The following is a 20,216-nucleotide window of genomic DNA, read 5'->3' as shown; positions in this document are numbered from 1 at the left end:
ATTTCATCCTCCATTTAACTCCTTTCTTCACTTCTTTTCTTCTCCATGGAGAAACTCTGAAAACATTCAGCAGTGGGCGGGGCTTCACTCTGATTGGCTCATGTTTGTGTGAGTCTAAAACATTCAAACCAACACACACACACACACACACACACACACACACACACACACACACACACACACACACACACACACACACACACACACGACTCAATCATCACATTATTTATCATCCAGACGCTTCATTTTTTCCCTGAAACCTCCAACTGACATTAATCCTATTGATTGTTGTATTTTTATTGTTTCTATATTTTCTTCTCTCATCTTATTTCTTCTGTTTGTTCATTATTTATGCTTCTTGTTTTTCTTCTTTCTCTGTTTTGTCTCGGCTGTCGCTCTCTGATCTCAGTCTACTGAATGATACCGTCTCTAACTGGAACTACCAGGATGTGTGTTTCTGTTTCCTGCTGCACCACCCACATGATCTCCTCTGTGTGTGTGTGTGTGTGTGTGTGTGTGTGTGTGTGTGTGTGTGTGTGTGTGTGTGTGTGTGTGTGTGTGTGTGTGTGTGTGTGTGTGTGTGTGTTGAGCAGGTTGGTGTGTTTCTCTCTGTCTGACTCAACATGTGGGACGTGGATGAAGAAGACCCACCAGAGTGTGTGGACAGGTAAGAGACGTCCCCCCTCCTGCAGTCAGTCAAACAGCAAACAGAAGAATGGACACTAAATGTAAACTCCATAGAAAGATGAAATGTAGTAAAAGTGGCTCTGCTGTATTGACACGTCTCAAGGCTCAGTGATTTCAAGTCATCCAAAGTGAGCTGAAGTGATTTCAACAGGCAGCAGAAAAAGAGCTGCAGTAAAGGACATGAGGTGCAGAGACATTCCACCGTCCCCATGATCAGTCCCAATGTGATCATGAAAGACACAAGGACAAGCAGGAGAAAGGACAAAGACTAGGAGATCATGTGTTGTCTTTCAGGTCAGAGTTTCTAACTCCTCTTAAGCTGATCCAAGGTCAGAGCAGTGTCACCTTTCCAACAGGGAGTTTAAAGGAAGTGGACGTCTCCACATGACACTGAAGTCCAAACGTCCCACATCACTAACTTACAGTTTGGTCCACAAAGATTTGTCCAGAGACAAAGTATGTCTCATTTTGTTCTGTATATTACCACAGGAAATAGAAATGAAACCCTCCAGACTTCAGCTTTAATTCAGTGGCTTCAACTAAAACATCCCATAACAATGTGAGGAACTAAAGGATTTGAACACAATCCCTTCATGTCAGAGGCTCAAAAGTCACTGAACCAATGAAATGAGAGAGAATCAATCCTTCATCTCTCACACTTGTTGAAAAGCCTTTGCAGGCAATGACTGGCTGAAGTTGTGAACTCATGACGTCAGCAGGCGCTCGCTGGGTTTCCTCTATTTTAATGCTCTTCCAGGCTTCACCGCAGAGCCGCTCACTTGATGTTGCTTTGTGGGCCTTTCTAATCCAAGTTTAATCTGTAAGAGGTGAAGTTCAGGTTCTATTGGATTGAGATCTGGTGACTGACTGGGCCTTTCAGGAAGATTCTACCTCTTTATTTTAGAATCACCTCCTGGGTAGTTTTGGCTGGTTGTCCTCCTCACATCAGAAGAGAGTAAGGGGACGGTGTTTTGTGACGTTTGGGGACAGTGTCAGGTGACGGGTTGGGAATAAATTAGAAAGTGATGTGTGTGTGTGTGTGTGTGTGTGTGTGTGTGTGTGTGTGTGTGTGTGTGTGTGTGTGTGTGTGTGTGTGTGTGTGTGTGTGTGTGTGTAGAGGTCAGAAGCTCAGACACACAGCAGGGTCTTCAGTATCCAGCAGGTTGTCTATGAAGAGTGACCGGTCCAAACATCTTCCAGTAGACTTCAGTACTGAACCTGGACCTTCAGACATAAAGTAAGAAACTCTTTCTTTTCTTTTCTTTCCTCAAAACCAGAGTGAGAGAAGTTGTGCTCATTCTAAGATTCACTTCCAGTATGTTAGGGAACTGAGTTTTAGTCCAGATGGAGTTTGTGGAGGATTTGAGAGGGAGAGCAGAGAGAAGGAAACAGATGGAGGTGACCAGGGTGTGGAGCAGTGTGGAGATGCTGCTGGGTGAGAGGGAGGAGCAACAGCGCTTGATTTTACCAGGGTGGAAATATGCTGACAGTCATTCTATTGATGTGGGTTTTAAATAACAGAGTGCTGTAGAGGAAGACACCCAGACTCCTCACCCTGACTGGAGGGGAACCAGAGGAGCTGTCCATGATGGAGGACAAACTAGGAGCTTTAATGGACCTGAATCATATGAGGAGAACTTCTTTATCACTGCTGAGTTTGATCAATTAGAAGAAGAACCAGGTCTTGATGTCCTGTAGATGGTCACTGATGGAGGTGGGTGGGAGGGTGAAGTTGGTTTGGTGGAGACGTAGAGCTGAGTGTCGTCTGCATAGCAAAGAAACTTCATGATGTATTTATGAGAAATATGGACAAGTGGAGGAGATGGACAATGAAGAAGGTGGGACCAAGTACAGAGCCCTGGGGAACACCAGAGGAGAGGGGGATGGGGGGATGGAAAAGATTTGAACTGAATGAGCTCAATGCAACTAAAGACAAATCTGTATGTTGCTTGTTACTCTTTGTCCCTGTCCTCTCACTTCATCACTTTCTGTCTTTGAACCTTCAACCAGAAGAACAGAAAGTCTCCTCTTAGTCTGTTTCTGCAGGTTTCTTCCTCTGAGTCTGGTTCTCCACTTTTCTTCCTGTTAAAATGTTTTTTCTTTCTACTGTTGCTTTTACTTGCTGTGGTGGAACAGTTGAGTTTTTTCTCTGTAGAAGTACCTTGAGAGTATTGTGGTTCTCTATGAATTGAATTGAATCAAATTGAATCAAATGGAATTGAATGGAACCAATCCAGTGATGTGATGGACAGTCTGATGGACGTCAGTCTGAGGAGGAGGGTTAAATGGAGTTGGAGACACAGGCTGCACTCAGATTCAAGGAGGAGGAGGAAGAAGAGGAGGACGAAGAGGAGGAGGAGGAGGAGGAGGGTAAAAGTCCAGAGTCGGCTGCAGTCAGGTGGTTGATGGTGATTCTGATGAGAGTTTCTGTTTCTGAGCTTCATTGAGGGAAACCAGACTGGAACTGTTCATACTGATTATTGTGGGAAAAGTCAGAGTCCAGATCAGATGCTCCTACTTTTCCAGGAACTTTGAAACAAATGGCAGATTGGAAATGACATGAAGGTTATTGAGGTTCTTTCATCAAACATATTTTTACTGATCAATTCCTGAAAACTTTTCCAGAAGAAAATAACATTAAAGTTCTTTTGTTGAAAACAGGAAATGAAATGATAAGAACCAAGTGTGATCTGTTGATCTAATACAACATTTTGACTGTGTGTGTGTGTGTGTGTGTGTGTGTGTGTGTGTGTGTGTGTGTGTGTGTGTGTGTGTGTGTGTGTGTGTGTGTGTGTGTGTGTGTGTGTGTGTGTGTGTGTGTGTGTGTGTGTGTGTGTGTGTGTGTGTGTGTGTGTGTGTGTGTGTGTGTGTGTGTGTGTGTAGATGTCAGAAGCTCAGACACACAGCAGGGTCTTCAGTATCCAGCAGCTTGTCTATGAAGAGTGACGGGTCCAAACATCTTCCAGTAGACTTCAGTACTGAACCTGGACCTTCAGACACAAAGTAAGAAACTCTTTCTTTTCTTTTATTTCCTCAAAACCAGAGTGAGAGAAGTTGTGCTCACTCTAAGATTCACTTCCAGTATTTTAGGGAACTGAGTTTTAGTCCAGATGGAGTTTCTGGAGGATTTGAGAGGGAGATGGAGGTGACCAGGGTGTGGAGCAGTGATGCTGCAGGGTGAAGGTGGTTTGGTGGAGACGTAGAGCTGAGTGTCATCTGCATAGCAAAGAAACTTCATGATGTATTTATGAGAAATATGGACAAGTGGAGGAGATGGACAATGAAGAAGGTGGGACCAAGTACAGAGCCCTGAGGAACACCAGAGGAGAGGGGGATGGGGGGGATGTAAAAGATTTGAACTGAATGATTTTTAACTTTAAAGTTAATCGACCAGAATCCATTTGGGAAACATGAAAAATGTAGGATTCAGTTGTTGATGTTGATCTCTGATACATTAATACCTTTCTGAATGGAATTCGTCATGACACTCACACAAACACATAATTCCAGCATTTAAATCTAAAGGAACATACCAGTGTGTTGACCTCTTGCTGATTAATGATCAGTTTCACAACATTTAAGAATATTCTGGAGGTTCTAATCCTCTTTCTCTTGAGAAAGTCCAGTCTTTTATTTTGGGCTGAATCGGTCCAATGTTGATCATTTTGCTTCAGCTTCTGCGGCGCCATCTTTGATATCCCAGAAACCCTTGTGGTAGATTTCCCAAGATGATGTCAGTTAGGAAACATCAACACAGTTTGATGTTTTGTTTGTAAACATCAACTTTGGTGGATCGATTTGGGAAACTGCAGGTTGGAAATGAGTCCAAATGAGTGTTGATGGTCTTGTTTTGGTGTTTTGGTTTATTCTCTCTGCAGAAGGGATCTGTTTTATGGGAAGTACATTTTGAAGATTGTTTTTCGGGTAGAGTAACTTTAAATGTGGAACTCCAGTTTATAACTATTAAATATCCTCATAGTATTTTCACAAAGTCTGACTGAGAGAATCAAAGTCTCATTTCTTCCATGTATCTTCCATTGTTCCAGTCAGTCTGTTCCTGATGTTGTGTTTGTTTTTAGCTCTGACTCTGGGTTTCCATCCAGCTGTGTGTCCATGAAGAGTGACCGCTCTAAGGAGGAACCCTTAACCTTTAAATGTGGAGCAGGAAGTGGTGATGAGGGGTGAGAATCAGTGTTTGTCTCAGGATTCCTCATCACACCACACAGCAGCTTTAACAAAGTCAACATGTTTCTGCAGCGTGAGCCAGCAGAGCTCCCAGCTTCTCCCTGGTGGCTCCGCCCCTCAGCATCAAAGACATCTGGACTCCACATTTATGGTGAGAACACGTCTCCATTCAACACTTTACTGTCACATCATGAGACAGAAGAAGCTGCTGTGACTTCCAGCTGAAACATGAAACAGACACTCAGCTTATTAGATCCATTCAGGTCCAAAGTGAAACAGTCCAACCTTCATCCAGCTTCCAGTCTTCACTGATGCTTGAAGCTGCTTCTGCTGGAGATCCCACATGAAGTGTGATTTGGCTTCACATGTTGTCCATCCTGCTCTCTGCACTGGATTTACACTCACATCTCAACCTGGCTTCAGTTTCAGCTCAAAGTCAACTCCAGATGTTTCTCTGTTCCAGCTGCTGGAGGACAACATGGTGACTTTCATGAAGAAGGAGCTGAAGCAGATGAAGAAGCTCCTGAGTCCAGATTACCCAGCATGCTCAGAGAGTGAGAGGGAGCATGAGGATGAAGAGCAGAGGAGCAGCAGAGAGTCATTTCTGAGGATCACCCTGGACTTCCTGAGGAGGATGAAGCAGGAGGAGCTGGCTGAGCGTCTGAGGAGCAGTAAGAGGATTTGATCTCATTTCACAGGATGGAGATGAAGCTGAAATGTTCTCAGCTGGAGCAGAAAGCAGTCAGAAACAGAGTCCATCCAGAGAACACAGGTCATTTCCAGGTCAGACACAGAAAGTGTGAAACAGGCAGAAAGTCCAAAACAAGCAGCAGAGAAGAGGAGACACAAAGAGAGTTCCTGAACTCTGCTGCTCATGTGATGCAAACATCTGCATCAGATCAGAGGCTGTTTGGTCTCCACTGAGGAGCTGGATGGAGCTGATGGAGGAGAAACATCTCCACTAACACACTGTCATCTTCACATTCAATGTCAAACACACTCAACTCATTCCTGCTTTCTTCTTTTCAGGAACTTCTGCTGGCGTCTGCCAACAGAAGGTGAAATGTGCCCTGAAGAAGAGGTTCCAGGTTGTGTTTGAGGGGCTCTCTAAAGCAGGAGAGTCCACCCTCCTGAAGCAGATCTACACAGAGCTCCACATCACAGAGGGAGGGACTGCAGAGGTCAATGAGGAACATGAGGTCAGACAGATTGAAACAGCATCCAGGAGAGCAGCCAGAGCAGAAAGCAGCATCAGACCAGGAGACCTCTTTAAAGCCTCACCTGGAAGATCTCCACCAATCAGAACAGTGCTGACAAAGGGAGTGGCTGGCATTGGGAAAACAGTCCTGACACAGAAGTTCACTCTGGACTGGGCTGAAGACCAAAGCAACCAGGACGTCCACTTCACATTTCCATTCACCTTCAGAGAGCTGAATGTGCTGAAGGAGAAGAAGTTCAGCTTGGTGGGACTTGTTCATCACTTCTTCACTCCAACCAAAGAAGCAGGACTCTGCAGCTTTGAAGACCTCCAGGTGCTCTTCATCTTTGACGGTCTGGATGAGTGTCGACTCCCTCTGGACTTCCAGCACCCTGAGATCCTGACTGATGTTACAGAGTCCACCTCAGTGGATGTGCTGCTGACAAACCTCATCAGGGGGAACCTGCTTCCCTCTGCTCGCCTCTGGATCACCACACGACCTGCAGCAGCCAATCACATCCCTCCTGACTGTGTCGGCATGGTGACGGAGGTCCGAGGGTTCACTGACCCACAGAAGGAGGAGTACTTCAGGAGGAGGTTCAGAGAGGAGCAGCAGGCCAGCAGGATCATCTCCCACATCAAGACCTCACGAAGCCTCCACATCATGTGCCACATCCCAGTCTTCTGCTGGATCACTGCTACAGTTCTGGAGGAGGTGTTGAAGAGCAGAGAGGGAGGAGAGCTGCCCAAGACCATGACTCAGATGTACATCCACCACCTGGTGGTCCAGGCCAAAGTCAAGAAGGTCAAGTATGATGGAGGAACTGCCACAGATCCACACTGGAGTCCAGAGAGCAGGGAGATGGTGAAGTCTCTGGGAAAACTGGCTTTTGATGAGCTGCAGAAAGGAAATCTGATCTTCTATGACTCCGACCTGACAGAGTGTGGCCTGGATCTCAGAGCAGCCTCACTGTACTCTGGAATGTTCACACAGGTCTTTAAAGAGGAGCAAGGCCTGTACCAGGACAAGGTCTTCTGCTTCATCCATCTGAGCCTTCAGGAGTTTCTGGCTGCTCTTCATGTCCATCAGACCTTCATCAGCTCTGGAATCAACCTCCTGGATGAACAACAACAAACGTCCTGGAGGTCAAAAGTGTTGAGGAAGAAAGTTAATCTCCACCATCTCCATCAGAGAGCAGTGGACGAGGCCTTGAAGAGTCCAAATGGACACCTGGACTTGTTCCTCCGCTTCCTCCTGGGTCTTTCACTGCAGACGAACCAGAGTCTCCTCCGAGGTCTGCTGACACAGACAGGAAGTAGCTCACAGACCAATCAGAAAACGGTCCAGTACATCAAGAAGAAGCTGAGTGAGAATCTGTCTGGAGAGAGAAGCATCAATCTGTTCCACTGCCTGAATGAACTTAACGATGGTTCTCTGGTGGAGGAGATCCAACAGTCCCTGAGATCAGGACGTCTCTCCACTGATAGACTGTCTCCTGCTCAGTGGTCAGCTCTGGTCTTCATCTTACTGTCATCAGAAGAAGATCTGAAGGAGTTTGACCTGAAGAAATACTCTGCTTCAGAGGAGGCTCTTCTGAAGCTGCTGCCAGTGGTCAAAGCCTCCAACAAAGCTGTGTACGTGGTTCATGAACAAATATGTAGAACTGAGTCCATGACAAACATTGAACTGGTTTTCATTGTTGCTTCTTCTTCAGGTTGAGCTGCTGTGGTCTGTCAGAGAGAAGCTGTGGAGCTCTGTCCTCAGTCCTCAGCTCTCAGTCCTCCAGTCTGACACATCTGGACCTGAGTAACAACAACCTGCAGGATTCAGGAGTGAAGCGGCTGTCTTCTGGACTGGAGAGTCCTCACTGTAAACTGGAAGCTCTCAGGTTCTGACATTATTGATCATTAATATCCACCACTCTCTGTTCTCCTGCTCACATCTCTAGAACATCAGTAAAACATCTCAGTAGAACACTGCAGCCTCTTGATATTTTCTCCTCTATTAATCAGGAAGTACAACTACAAAGTAAAGTTTCCAGTGTAAGTTCAGGTGGAGAGCAGCAGCTTTACTTCCTCCACTCACTGTGTTTGTGATGCTCCATGTCACAGAGTTCTGCCTCAGACTCTGACACCGACACGACTACGAGCAAGAACACCACACGTGAGACAAGCCCAGCAGCAGCAGGACACTCACTTCAGGTGTGCTCCTGTGGCTGGATGAAAATATCATCACTTAGGAGGCTGAGGATCCACCAAGGAAAGAGAGGAGGATGAGAGAGCAGAGGCGAGAGCCTCACAGTGACCAGTACTTCTTATGAAGCAACCAGTCAAATCAGTGGAGTGAAGCACAGCGGCGGGACAAAATAGAATAGAATAGTTTATTCTAGTGATGGCCAGATGAAGCTTCATGAACCACTGTCTTCACTTTCTGACCCTCACACAGAATTGGTGTGTTTTTCTTCTTTTCATTTTAAATGAATATAATCTTAGGAATCCTACTGTCACTACTTGCTGTCTTATTACCTGACTCACGCTTTTATTATCACATTTTTACTATTACTGGTTTTCATTTACGCAGAGATGTAGTTGTAGTCTATTGTTGCACTATTGATAGATAGATATATATATATACACTATCTGCTCTATCTGCTCTATCCGACCTTTTAATTACCCCCCTCTGAGGCAAATAAAGTATCTGATTGAACGATTGATTGATTGAAAAAGAAAAAAATGCAAAAAGAGTTCAACATCCCTGCAGTTTTGTTCTTGTTGCAAAGGGATGGTTTAGTGTTGACATTTCTAGGTTCCAATTCTTTTATGTCACCTGAACGCACCGTTAGAGCGAGTTGCTCTGTGATTGGCTGAGAGTGGAGAAGGGGGCGGGTCAGGTCAGACTGCATGCTCTGTGTGTGTCTGTTAGTTTGGAGGAGAGAAGGAGCAGCCGCTTCTGTTTAATAATAAAGTGTCTTTGTAGAGAAGAAACTCATCCTGCTGGACGCCACAATAGTAATGCTACAATAGTAATGCCACAATAGTAATGCTACAATAGTAATGCTACAATAGTATCGCTACAATAGTAACGCCACAATAGTATCGCTACAATAGTAACACTACAAGAGTATCGCTACAATGGTAATGCTAAAATTGTAAAACTACAATAGTAAAACTACAATAGTAATGCTGCAATAGTATCGCTACAATAGTAACACTACAATAGTAATGCGCATGGACTTAATATAAGAAGTAACTTTAATCTGATTACTGGTTTGGAAATAGTAATGCGTTAGAATACGCATTACTGAAAAAAGTGATCATATCACTGTTACTCATCATCATCAACAGTCAAATTGCCTGATGTACAACCAGTGTTCCCAACAACATCAAAAACAAACCAATCAGGACAACAGACTGTAATACAGACCGATTTGGACTGAGGACTTAATGGAGGCACCAAAATAAACTTATGCCACTTTTCCACTAGTTCCTTCTCAGCCTTACTCGATTCGACTCTACTCACTTTTTACACTTTCCCACTACATGATGGTCCCTGCTACCAGGTACTTTCATGATATACTGAGGTTCCAAGCGAGCTAAGAGGAGTAGACAATGTGATGACGGCGGGTCGCTGATTCACCAGCGTGTCACGACGCAGATGAGTCAGTGAGCGGCTCATTCACTCGCCATTTTTTAAACCTGAACACAAACAAATTCCTGATCAAAGTCCATAGCTGTCCTGGTGAACGCTGTTTAACTGCACTTCCATTAAAGTTTAAAGTATTGTATTGTTTATTTGTCTTATTTTAAAGAAGTCACCAGTTGACAGGGGCACCAGTGAAACCGAAACACCGGACAGTGAAGCATCACATCAGGGTGATTACTTGTGCATGACGGGGAAAGCTCCGATGACTCCGCCCACGCCGTGGTCGTTCTATTGTCATGGAAAACAAGTGAGGCTGAGTGGAGTAGAGGCAAGGCCAGTAGGGTCAAGTGGAGTAAGGCTGAGTAGGAGCTGGTGGAAAAGAGATATTTATTACAAGTGACTGGGAATCAGAATATCTAGACAACAATGTGAATAAAGCTGTAAGAAATGCAGAATTAGGAAGAAATGTTAAACTATTATTAACAAAAACATTAAAAAAGATCATCTATTGATCAAAGAAGGATTAAAAAAGATTCTGTCAAAAAAGAAAATTACATGATAGAGAGAATCTGTAAAACACAAAACTAAAGAAGTGGCAAATAAATATGTGAAACATAAAAATAAGTTAACTACTACTGTGAGAATTTTGAAAAATAAAAATCAGAAAAATAAAAGTGGTGAAATGTAAGAAAAGAAGAATCCTATTAAAGACACATGGAATCTATTAAAGAGTGTAAAGAGAAAGACCCAGAGACATTTCATTAGTAAGGAAGAAATCATAGAAATTATTATCAAAAGTAAAACCAAATCTTCAGATTGAGACTAAATGGAGATGAAACCAGTAAAGAGGGTGATTGAGTTTATCTCCAAACTACTGACTCACATCTGGAACCTTTGTCTTTCCAAACTGGACAATTTCCTGACAAAAAGACTCAAATCAAAGTGAAGTACAAAACTAGAATCAAAGAAGACTGAACAAACTCCAGGACAATGTCTCTGCTCCCACAGTTCTCACAAACTAAACCATGAATGAATGAATGAATTGTGTCTCTCAGAAGAATGATTGTCTCCACTGTCCCCGTCTCTCCAACCAAACACTCTGTAATGAATAGAAAGAAGTAGCAGGACGTCCAGCTCCACTCCACAGCTTCACTTCAACATCTGGAACTGAAGACATGAACAAAACATGTGGACCTCCATGTCCTCTCCTTCACGTCCACATGAAGCCAAAGTCAAACCCAGAGAAGACGATCTGAAGCTCTGAGGTCCAACAAAGTCCTCATAACAACGTCCTGTCCTCTCTGTGTCTCATTACAGCCTTTCTTCATGTCAACTCTCCGACTGTGGAGTGATCTCCTCGGCTCTGAAGTCTGACTCCTCCCATCTCAAACATCTGGACCTGAGTAGGAACCAGCTGAAGGATTCATCAGTGAAGGTTCTGTGTGCTGGACTGGAGAGTCCAAACTGTAACCTGGAGACTCTGAGGTCAGTTCACTGTCTGAAGTTAGAATGTGTTGAAGTCAAACCACTGAGAGGAGTTTAGGAGGATCCAGATGTTGGAGGACAGAGATGGACTGAGCTCTGCAGCATGTTAGTGATCAGCATGTTGATGAGACTCTTCTCCTCCTGGTGGCTTCAGCTGTTTGGACTTTACATTTCTAAACTCTTCCAGTCTGAACCTTCTTCAGTCTCAATGACTTCAACATCAAACTTTGTCCTCTAATCTCACTTCTTTCTCTCTTTATTCAGGTTGAGGAGCTGCAGGTTGTCAGAGATCAGCTGTTCTTCTGTGGCCTCAGCTCTGAAGTCCAACCCCTCCCTCCTGAAACATCTGAAACATCTGGACCTGAGTATGAACCCGCTGCAGGATTCAGGAGTTGAGCAGCTGTGTGGTTTTCTGGAGAGTCCACTCTGTAGTCTGGAGACTCTGAGGTCAGACTCCATGTTTGAGTTTGTGTGCAGTGAAAGTTGTGTTGACACTAAAGGTCAGACATCAGGCTGATATGAGATGATCCACACTGAGGATCTCCATGAGAAACTGAGACTGCTGGACGCCACGATAGTAATGCTACAATAGTGATGCTGCAATAGTAATGCTACAATAGTAACGCCACAATAGTAATTCTACAATAGTAATGCTACAATAGTAATGCTACTATAGTAACGCTACAATAGTAACGCTACAATAATAACGCTACAATAGTAACGCTGCAATAGTAATGCTAAAATAGTAATGCTGCAATAGTAATGCTACAATAATTAGGCTACAATAGTAACACTACAATAATAATGCAACAAAAGTAATGCTACAATAGTAATGCTACAATAGTAACGCTGCAATAGTAACACTACAATAGTAAAACTACAATAGTAATGTTACAATAATAATGCTACAATTGTATCGCTAAAATAGTAATGCTACAATAGTATCGCTACAATAGTATCGCTACAATAGTATTGATACAATAGTAATGCTACAATAGTAAGGCCACAATAGTAACGCCACAATAGTAATGCCACAATAGTAATGCCACAATAGTAATGCTACAATAGTAATGCTACAATAGTATTGCTACAATAATTAGGCTACAATAGTAACACCACAATAGTAACACTACAATAATAATGCAATAAAAGTAATGCTACAATAGTAATGCTACAATAGTATCGCTGCAATAGTAATGCTACAATAGCAATGCTCCAAAAATAATACTACAATAGTATCGCTACAATAGTAATGCTACAATAATAATGCTAAAATAGTAACGTGCATGGACTTAATATAAGAAGTAACTTTAATCTGATTACTGGTTTGGAAATAGTAACTAGTTAGATTACTCATTACTGAAAAAAGTGGTCATATCACTGTTACTCATCATCATCAACAGTCAAATTGCCTGATGTACAACCAGTGTTCCCAACAACATCAACTGTTTACAAACCAATCAGGACACCAGACGGTAATACAGACGGGTTTGGACTGAGGACTTAATGGAGTTACCAAAATAAACTTAATGCACTTTTCCTCTAGTTCCTACTGTAGGAGCCATTTAAGGTTTCATATGGGTTTGTTTGTTTCTGTTTGTGTGTGCCCTCCTATTGACTGGCCATTTGGGTTTAGAATGTATGTTTGCCCACTAGGTGGAGCTAGGGCAAGGTGGAGGTTCTAAAGCCTCCACCTAATGGATGCCAGGTGTGCAGACACAGTTTGTGAACCGGGCCAGGGAGAGTGGCAGTAGGAGGAAACATTTATTGTGGTGGAGGAACTCAGTACTGGACAAGTCATTGAGGACAGGAATCAACAATTGGACTGTGGATATCAAGTAAATACTTTGACATGTCCAAAGGAAAAACTGCTGATTGGACCTGATCAGTGTTGCTCCTGGCTGTCCTGGTGAACGCTGTTTAACCACATCTCCATTAGAATTTAAAGTATCGTATGGTTTGTTTTTCTTACTTTAACATCAGTAGCTACTAACAGCTTGTGGCAGAAGTCACCAGTTAACAGGAGCACCAGTGAAACCGAAACACCGGACAGTGAAGCATCACATCAGGGTGATTACTTGTGCATGACGGAGAAAGCTCCGATGACTCCGCCCACGCCGTGGTCGTTCTATTGTAATGGAAAACAAGTGAGGCTGAGTGGAGTAGAGGCAAGGCCAGTAGGGTCAAGTGGAGTAAGGCTGAGTAGGAGCTGGTGGAAAAGAGCTATTTATTACAAGTGACTGGGAATCAGAATATCTAGACAACAATGTGAATAAAGCTGTAAGAAATGCAGAATTAGGAAGAAATGTTAAACAAAGAAAACAATAACAAAGATCATCTATTGATCAAAGAAGGATTAAAAGATTCTGTCAAAAGGTAAAATACATGATAGAGAGAATCTATAAAACACAAAACTAAAGAAGTGGCAAATACATATGTGGAATATAAAAATACTTTAACTACTACTGTGAGAATCGTCATATATCTACAAAAATAAAAGTGGTGAAATGTAAGAAAAGAAGAATCCTATTAAAGACACATGGAATCTATTAAAGAGTGTAAAGAGAAAGACCCAGAGACATTTCATTAGTAAGGAAGAAATCATAGAAATTATTATCAAAAGTAAAACCAAATCTTCAGATTGAGACTAAATGGAGATGAAACCAGTAAAGAGGGTGATTGAGTTTATCTCCAAACTACTGACTCACATCTGGAACCTTTGTCTTTCCAACGTTTCTCTCTTTATTCAGGTTGGAGGACTGCAGGTTGTCAGAGATCAGCTGTTCTTCTGTGGCCTCAGCTCTGAAGTCCAACCCCTCCCTCCTGAAACATCTGAAACATCTGGACCTGAGTATGAACCAGCTGCAGGATTCAGGAGCTGAGCAGCTGTGTGGTCTTCTGGAGAGTCCACTCTGTAGTCTGGAGACTCTGAGGTCAGACTCCATGTTTGAGTTTGTGTGCAGTGAAAGTTGTGTTGACACTAAAGGTCAGACATCAGGCTGATATGAGATGATCCACACTGAGGATCTCCATGAGAAACTGAGACTTCTTCTCTGGGCTTTAGTCCTGTGACTGTGGCAGAGCCGTGTGGAGCTCCACATTTCAAAGCTTGGTAGAAGAAGCAAGGTGCTGCAGTGGAGAATTCTCCGTCAACCTCTGACACGCTCCATGTTGAGCTTCAGCTTTCAAAGCAGGCTGATCTCTCCTGGATGAAGAGTCACTGATCTCCCAGCTGGAGCTCCAAACTCTCCCTCACTCTGCCATTGTTGCCCCCCTGACCCAGTGTGTGTCATGTAGGGGTGTGATTCCATCCTGTAATAGGAAACAAAGAGGCAGACCACTTGAGCTGGTGTTTGGCTCGGCTGCAGGATTTAATATGCTGCTGCCTCTGTGCAGCTTTTAGGCTCCTTCAATCGCCATGCGCCCTCTGCTGGCCTTTTAGAGTAACACACTACTGCTTTCACCTGAAAAGTACAACTCTGTTTGAGCCTTTTAAACTCTATTTGAGACACAGTAAAATAAAATATATCTATCGGGGGGTCTAGCTTTAATCACTTTGAACTTATTTAATTTATTGTTTTAACCCTGAGCTGTAATTTAGTCCAAATAACTTTTTAACATCTTTTAAATACGCTTTAAATTGCTGCACCTTTTTTTTATCCTTAACACCGGGGCTCCTCAATTAGTTTTCCTTGAGGTCCAAAACCAGAGCAGCATGCCAAACCAAGGGCTGGAACATCCGAGGGTATTCTGCACTCTGGCAGTAAAAGCTTTTTTTAATTGCAGATGTTTGAGCTAATGTGACCATTATGAGGGACCGAGCAGAAAGACCAGGACCTCCAAAGGAGGCCTGGGCCTGGAGGCCAGGACCCTGTTGTAATTGTATTGTTTCTTATTATTAGTTTTTTGAAAAACAAAATCCTGTATTATCCCCCAGAGAGCAAAAATGAGTTCTCTAGCGCCACCTAGAAAAACCAAAATGGCCACCACGGCCCATAGGAATGTCGTAGAGAGATCAAACCAAAACTCAATTGTTCGTCTCATCGAGACCTAATAATCACGTGCTGCTACCCCTGACCCAAATCCAACAGGAAGTCCGCAGTTTGCCTTTCAAAATATGATTTTCTACCAAAAACGGCCATCAACCTCTGAAGGAGAATACATTTGACCCCCTAAACATTTTTTTTTTTTTTTTTTTTTTTTTTTTTTTTTTTTTTTTTTTTTTTCTTTTGCCCTTGTCCTGTTCGGCAGCTTGGGCCAACAATATGATGTGATTGAGAGCCTTCGGAGTCAGAACAGTTTTTGGTCTTGCAACAGGGAGAGACCTGGAGTCTCCTCCTGTTGCCTTCTCCGTCAGAAGCTGGCATGGCTGCCGTACACGACCGGGGGGGAACGCACAAAGAGAGAGAGAAGAGAAGAGAGAGAAGAAAGTCGAGGGGGGAGGGGGGAGGGGGGTGGGGGGAGGGGGGTGGGGGGAAGGGGATAACATACAATGTCCTTGTTGTGCTACATATATTATTTGCAATAATCACACTCATCCAAATACTTTCCAACTGTTATTAGATTGAACCAGCCTGAGCAGCTCTATCTAGACAGTAAGATGATTTCCTAGATTTAACCAGCCTGAGCAGCTCTATCTAGACAGTAACGTGAAGCAGGAACATGAAATAACAAAGAGGCAACAACAAAAGAGGAACATGATTTTTAAAGTTTGAGCAAATGATGACAGACAACAAGCAACTTCAGAAGCACCTTTCGTGAGGAGTGAAAGTGTGTGTGTGTGTGTGTGCGTGTATGTGAGTGTGTGTGGCTTGTCCACTGGGTGTGGCCGGAACTGTTGTGGGGGGACCCGTGGTGACACCCCGGGGTCCGAGGCCACCGCGCCCGGACACCGCCACCCCGGCAGACAGAAGCCCCCCAGGCCCGGGGAGACCCCAGCGAACCACCCCAGAGAGCCCCGCCCCCGCCCAAAAAGCACCCGACGGAGAATGCAGAGAGGAATCCCCCCCAGGCAAGAGGGGCCCACAAGAGAAGGACAAAGGGCACAGGGCCCCAGGCCCCGACCCAAGCCGCCAAGCCGAGAAAAGGCCGGAGCAGGGCCCCCGGGCCGAGCGGGCCGAGCGGGCCGAGAGCCCCCCCAACCCCGGCGGCGAGTCCCACCGCACCCCCGGGAACAGGCCCACCCACCGCCCCCCCCAACCCGGTAAGGCAGAGACGGCCCCAGCCGCCGCGCCCCGGACCAGCCCCGCCCCCAGACCCAGGAAAGCGAAGCCCGGCGCAGGCCCCGGTCGGAGAACAGTCAACTCTACACCCCCAGGAGCCTCATAATCCACCCGCCCCATAACCCCTCCCCCCGGGTCTTGATTGGGAAACCCAACCCATGACCCACCCCGCACACACACACACACACCCACACACCCACACACCCACACACCCACACACACACACACCCACACACACACACACACACACACACACACACACACACATACACACACGGAACGGGGGGGGGAGTGATGACTCTCGCACCCTCAGGCCGCCGGCCGGGCCCCCTCCCGGCCACCGCGGTATCCCAACCTCCACCAATCCAACAGCAAGTGGAGAAGGAGCACCGCACCCCAGCCCCCCCACAAGCGCCGCGCCCGAGGGAGCGCGCCCCCCGTACTCCAGCCGCACTCACCCCGGGCCGGGGCGGGACCCCAGCGGGAGGTGCTGGGGGGAGCCACGTCTCCCGCCCTTCCCCTGCCCTATATGTGTGTTGGATGTATGTAAGGGTGTGTTTTTGTGTTTTGAAAAGGTGGATGCGATGTGTGTGTCTATGGTGCGGTTTAAAATTGGGGGGTAGCGGGGCCCGGGCGTTCTACCGCTGACAAGCGGCAGAACCCCGAAAGCGGCTTACCCCCTCAAGACCCTGCATGACTAAGTGTGGTTAAAATTGTGGGTGGTGCAAAGTCGGGGGAGGACCCAGACCGCAATTAAGTAGCCTGGACCCCCCACCTAGGCACCGCCCCACTGTTCCCTATTGTGGGGTAATATAAGGTGAGGTAAGGCAGGGAGGGTTCTGAGGGAGGGGGTCCCCCCGTCGCTAGGACCTTGGCCCAGCTGGACCCCCCGCGCTGCCCCACCCCACCCCCCGAGCGGCCGGCCTAGGACCAGGGGGGCCACACCCCCCCAAACAAGGCGCCGCAAGGGGACCCGGGCAGGGAGCCCCCACCCCACCCAACGGCCAGACAGCAGAGTCCGAGACCCGCAGGGCCCAGTGCGAGCCCAGCCGGAGGCCAGTGGCCAGGGCACCCCCCCTCATTCGCCCACTCCACACAGCCCCACACCCCAACCCACACACCCCAACTCACACACCCCAACTCACACGCACACGCACACCCCTATCAGGCCCTGGAGGTCACTCTCAGTTAACCGTCCATCCAGAACCCGGAGCCCCCCCCGTACCCCGCTCCCCCCAATCCGGGAATGAGGCAGACCCGGAGCGCGGCAGCAGGGGCCAACCCGCCCCACCGGGGGAGGGGGCCAGAGGGAGGACCCACCCCCAGCGCCGCAGCGGGCACCCCCACCGGGAAGGGGGAGGCCCCGCACCCCCAGGGCCCGGACAACCCGCCCCCAACCTCCCCCCAGTCGACAGCCCAGCCGGGGCCCGACGCCCAGCCCCCCCATCCCGCCCCAGCGGGCCCGACCCCGGCCCAGAGCAGAGCCCCCCCCACATCCCCGCCCAGGACTCCCCAGGCCAGGCCGTAACCCCCCAGCATAGATGCCAGGACACCCCCGAGCCCACAGAGCCACCAACCACCAAAGCCACGACGCCCCAGCCACGGACGGTCCCCAGAGCCCCGGGGTGGAGCCACTACCCCCCCCCACAGGGCTACATGGTGTATTTAATTATTGGGGACCATGTGGACTCAAATTCTGTCAAATGATTTTTCCTACAAGCAGACATTCTCTCCAATGTGATGTGGTCTAGAAGTAAGTTTTTAAATAACTTTATATTCAAATTACTTTTGGATTTCCAGTTCATGAGGATCGCCTTTTTTGCGACGCTTAGGTAAACCAGGAGCATGCAGGACTCATTTTTTTCTCTTTTAATTTCTGTGAGATCTCCTAACAAGCAAAGTGAAGGTGAGACTGGAATAGGGTGGCCCAGGCATAACGATAAATCTTCACAAATCTTTTGCCAGAAGGTTTGGACTGGCGTACACAGCCAAAGTGCGTGTAGATAAGTATCTGGGAGATCACCTGTGCAGTTTGAACATATGTTAGTGGGAGTGAGCCCCATCTTGAACATCCTTTGTCCTGTGTAATGAACTCTGTGAAGGATCTTGTATTGTATGAGCTGTATATTGGGGTTTTTGCTCATTTTGAATGTATTTGTACAGATTTCTGACCAAAACGTTGGGTCTCTGTTGATGTTGAGATCTTCTTCCCATTTGAACGTGGGAAGGGATATTGAGATATTTGAACCTGACAGGATTGAGATAATTTTAGAAAGAGGTTTAGGTGCTGAGATCTTCAGGAGGTTTGTCACTGTCTGAGGTAAGTTCAAGTTAATCTGTTCTAGTTTGAACTTAGTTTGTATTATTGACTTAAGCTGAAGATATTCCAGATAGTTGTTTTGACTGATACCATATGTTTCTATTAGTTCATTAAATGGAATAAAAGAGTTATTGGAGATAAGTTGTTCTAAGTGTCTTATTCCTTTATTTTGCCATCTTGGGAAGTTTATTGGTTTTTTTCTTTGCAGGATGTCGGGATTGTTCCAGATGGGTGTGAGTTTGCAGGGAATGAGTGTAGATCCATTTATTTTAAGAAATTCCCACCAAGCTGTCAGCGACGTGTTTATATTGATGCTTTTGAAGCAGCTGTGCTTTTTGATGTCAGGACTGAAGAAGGGAAGATCTCTGACTTGGAGATCTTCACAGAATGTTTTTTCAACGTCTAGCCAGCCTTCATCTAGGGGTTTCTGATTGATCCATTTTACAACATAAAGTAGTTTATTGGCCAGATAATAATTATAAAAATTTGGGAGTTCTAAACCACCTTGGTCCTTGGTGTTCTGGAGTGTTTTTAAACTTATACGTGATGGTTTATTTTTCCATAAGAATTTTGAGACATGAGAATCAAGAGTGTTAAACCAGGTTTTTGGTGGTTTTGCTGGGATCATTGAGAAGATGTAGTTAATTTTAGGCAAGATCATCACCCCTAAACATTTTTAAGGACTCACCAAATTTGGCACGCTCATTACCACTGGATAACATTATAAGAAAATGTACAAATTAACCCCTAGAGAGCCAAGTTGTGCTCTCTAGTGCCACCTACAAACACTACAACAGCCACCAAAAACACTTAAACAGCGACCACAGCCCGTAGGAATGTCGTAGACTGATCAAACCAAAACTCAATTGTTTGTCTCATCAAGTCTGACAAACCATCTGCTGGGACCCATGTCCTAAATCTGACAGGAAGTCTGCAATATGCCTTTTAAAATACGATTTTCAAAGGCAAGCTACTCTGAGCACGAATATCTATGGACTTCAGAAACCTATTAAATGACAGAGGAGACTTTCTTCCTCAATAATCCCCAATATCATTTTCAGTGGTGGAGCGGTTCTGTTTTTATTAGTCGTCAAAGTTTTGAACACAGAATCCGCCTCCTCGTCCAGTTTAAAGGTTTTGTGCTTTGAATGATGAGACACTTTATTTGAAACGGTTCTCCTTTAACAATCATTTATTTTTGATGTCATGGGAGATTCTTTTCTGTGTAGCTCTATGAATTAGTTCTGTGTCTGTAGCTCTAGAAACAGCAGCCCAAGGCTTTAACTTTTTTTTTCCACACCTTCAAAAGAATTGTACTCACAGTGAGTACAGGATTCCAGCTGGTGGCGCCACTGATCCTTAAAGCCTGTTTTATTCTTGATGCGTTGGCGAGCTCTGTACGGCTCCGTGCGGCTGAATGACGTCATTGTAGCCTCCAGGCCCCTCCGAGCGGCTCTGTTCACCCTGACGTCACCG

The 20,216-nt window shown here is 45.6% G+C and overlaps 2 protein-coding genes across 2 annotated transcripts in view; both read left to right on the top strand.

The window, feature by feature from the left end:
- Nucleotides 1-11,433, top strand: part of LOC308120878 (NLR family CARD domain-containing protein 3-like) — a 191,272-nt gene extending 179,839 nt beyond the window's left edge. Inside the window, exon 11 of the mRNA XM_080481776.1 lies at nt 11,031-11,433. Within this exon, the coding sequence (XP_080337902.1) occupies nt 11,031-11,256 (226 nt within the window). The 3' untranslated portion in view covers nt 11,257-11,433. The remainder of the gene's footprint in view (nt 1-11,030) is intronic.
- The window catches only part of LOC308120880 (NLR family CARD domain-containing protein 3-like), a 45,937-nt gene that overhangs the window by 479 nt on the left and 25,242 nt on the right, over nt 1-20,216 (top strand). Inside the window, exons 2-9 of the mRNA XM_080481779.1 lie at nt 594-667; nt 1,805-1,924; nt 3,571-3,690; nt 4,767-4,868; nt 4,945-5,023; nt 5,336-5,543; nt 5,902-7,705; nt 7,786-7,959. Coding sequence (XP_080337905.1) covers nt 624-667; nt 1,805-1,924; nt 3,571-3,690; nt 4,767-4,868; nt 4,945-5,023; nt 5,336-5,543; nt 5,902-7,705; nt 7,786-7,959 — 2,651 coding nt within the window. The 5' untranslated portion in view covers nt 594-623. The remainder of the gene's footprint in view (nt 1-593; nt 668-1,804; nt 1,925-3,570; nt 3,691-4,766; nt 4,869-4,944; nt 5,024-5,335; nt 5,544-5,901; nt 7,706-7,785; nt 7,960-20,216) is intronic.

This window comes from Lipophrys pholis, assembly GCF_963383615.2.
Source record: "Lipophrys pholis genome assembly, chromosome: 15".
NCBI classification, from domain to species: domain Eukaryota; kingdom Metazoa; phylum Chordata; class Actinopteri; order Blenniiformes; family Blenniidae; genus Lipophrys; species Lipophrys pholis.
Note: the sequence above shows the minus strand (reverse complement) of the source record. Positions and strands in the feature narration are given on the sequence as shown.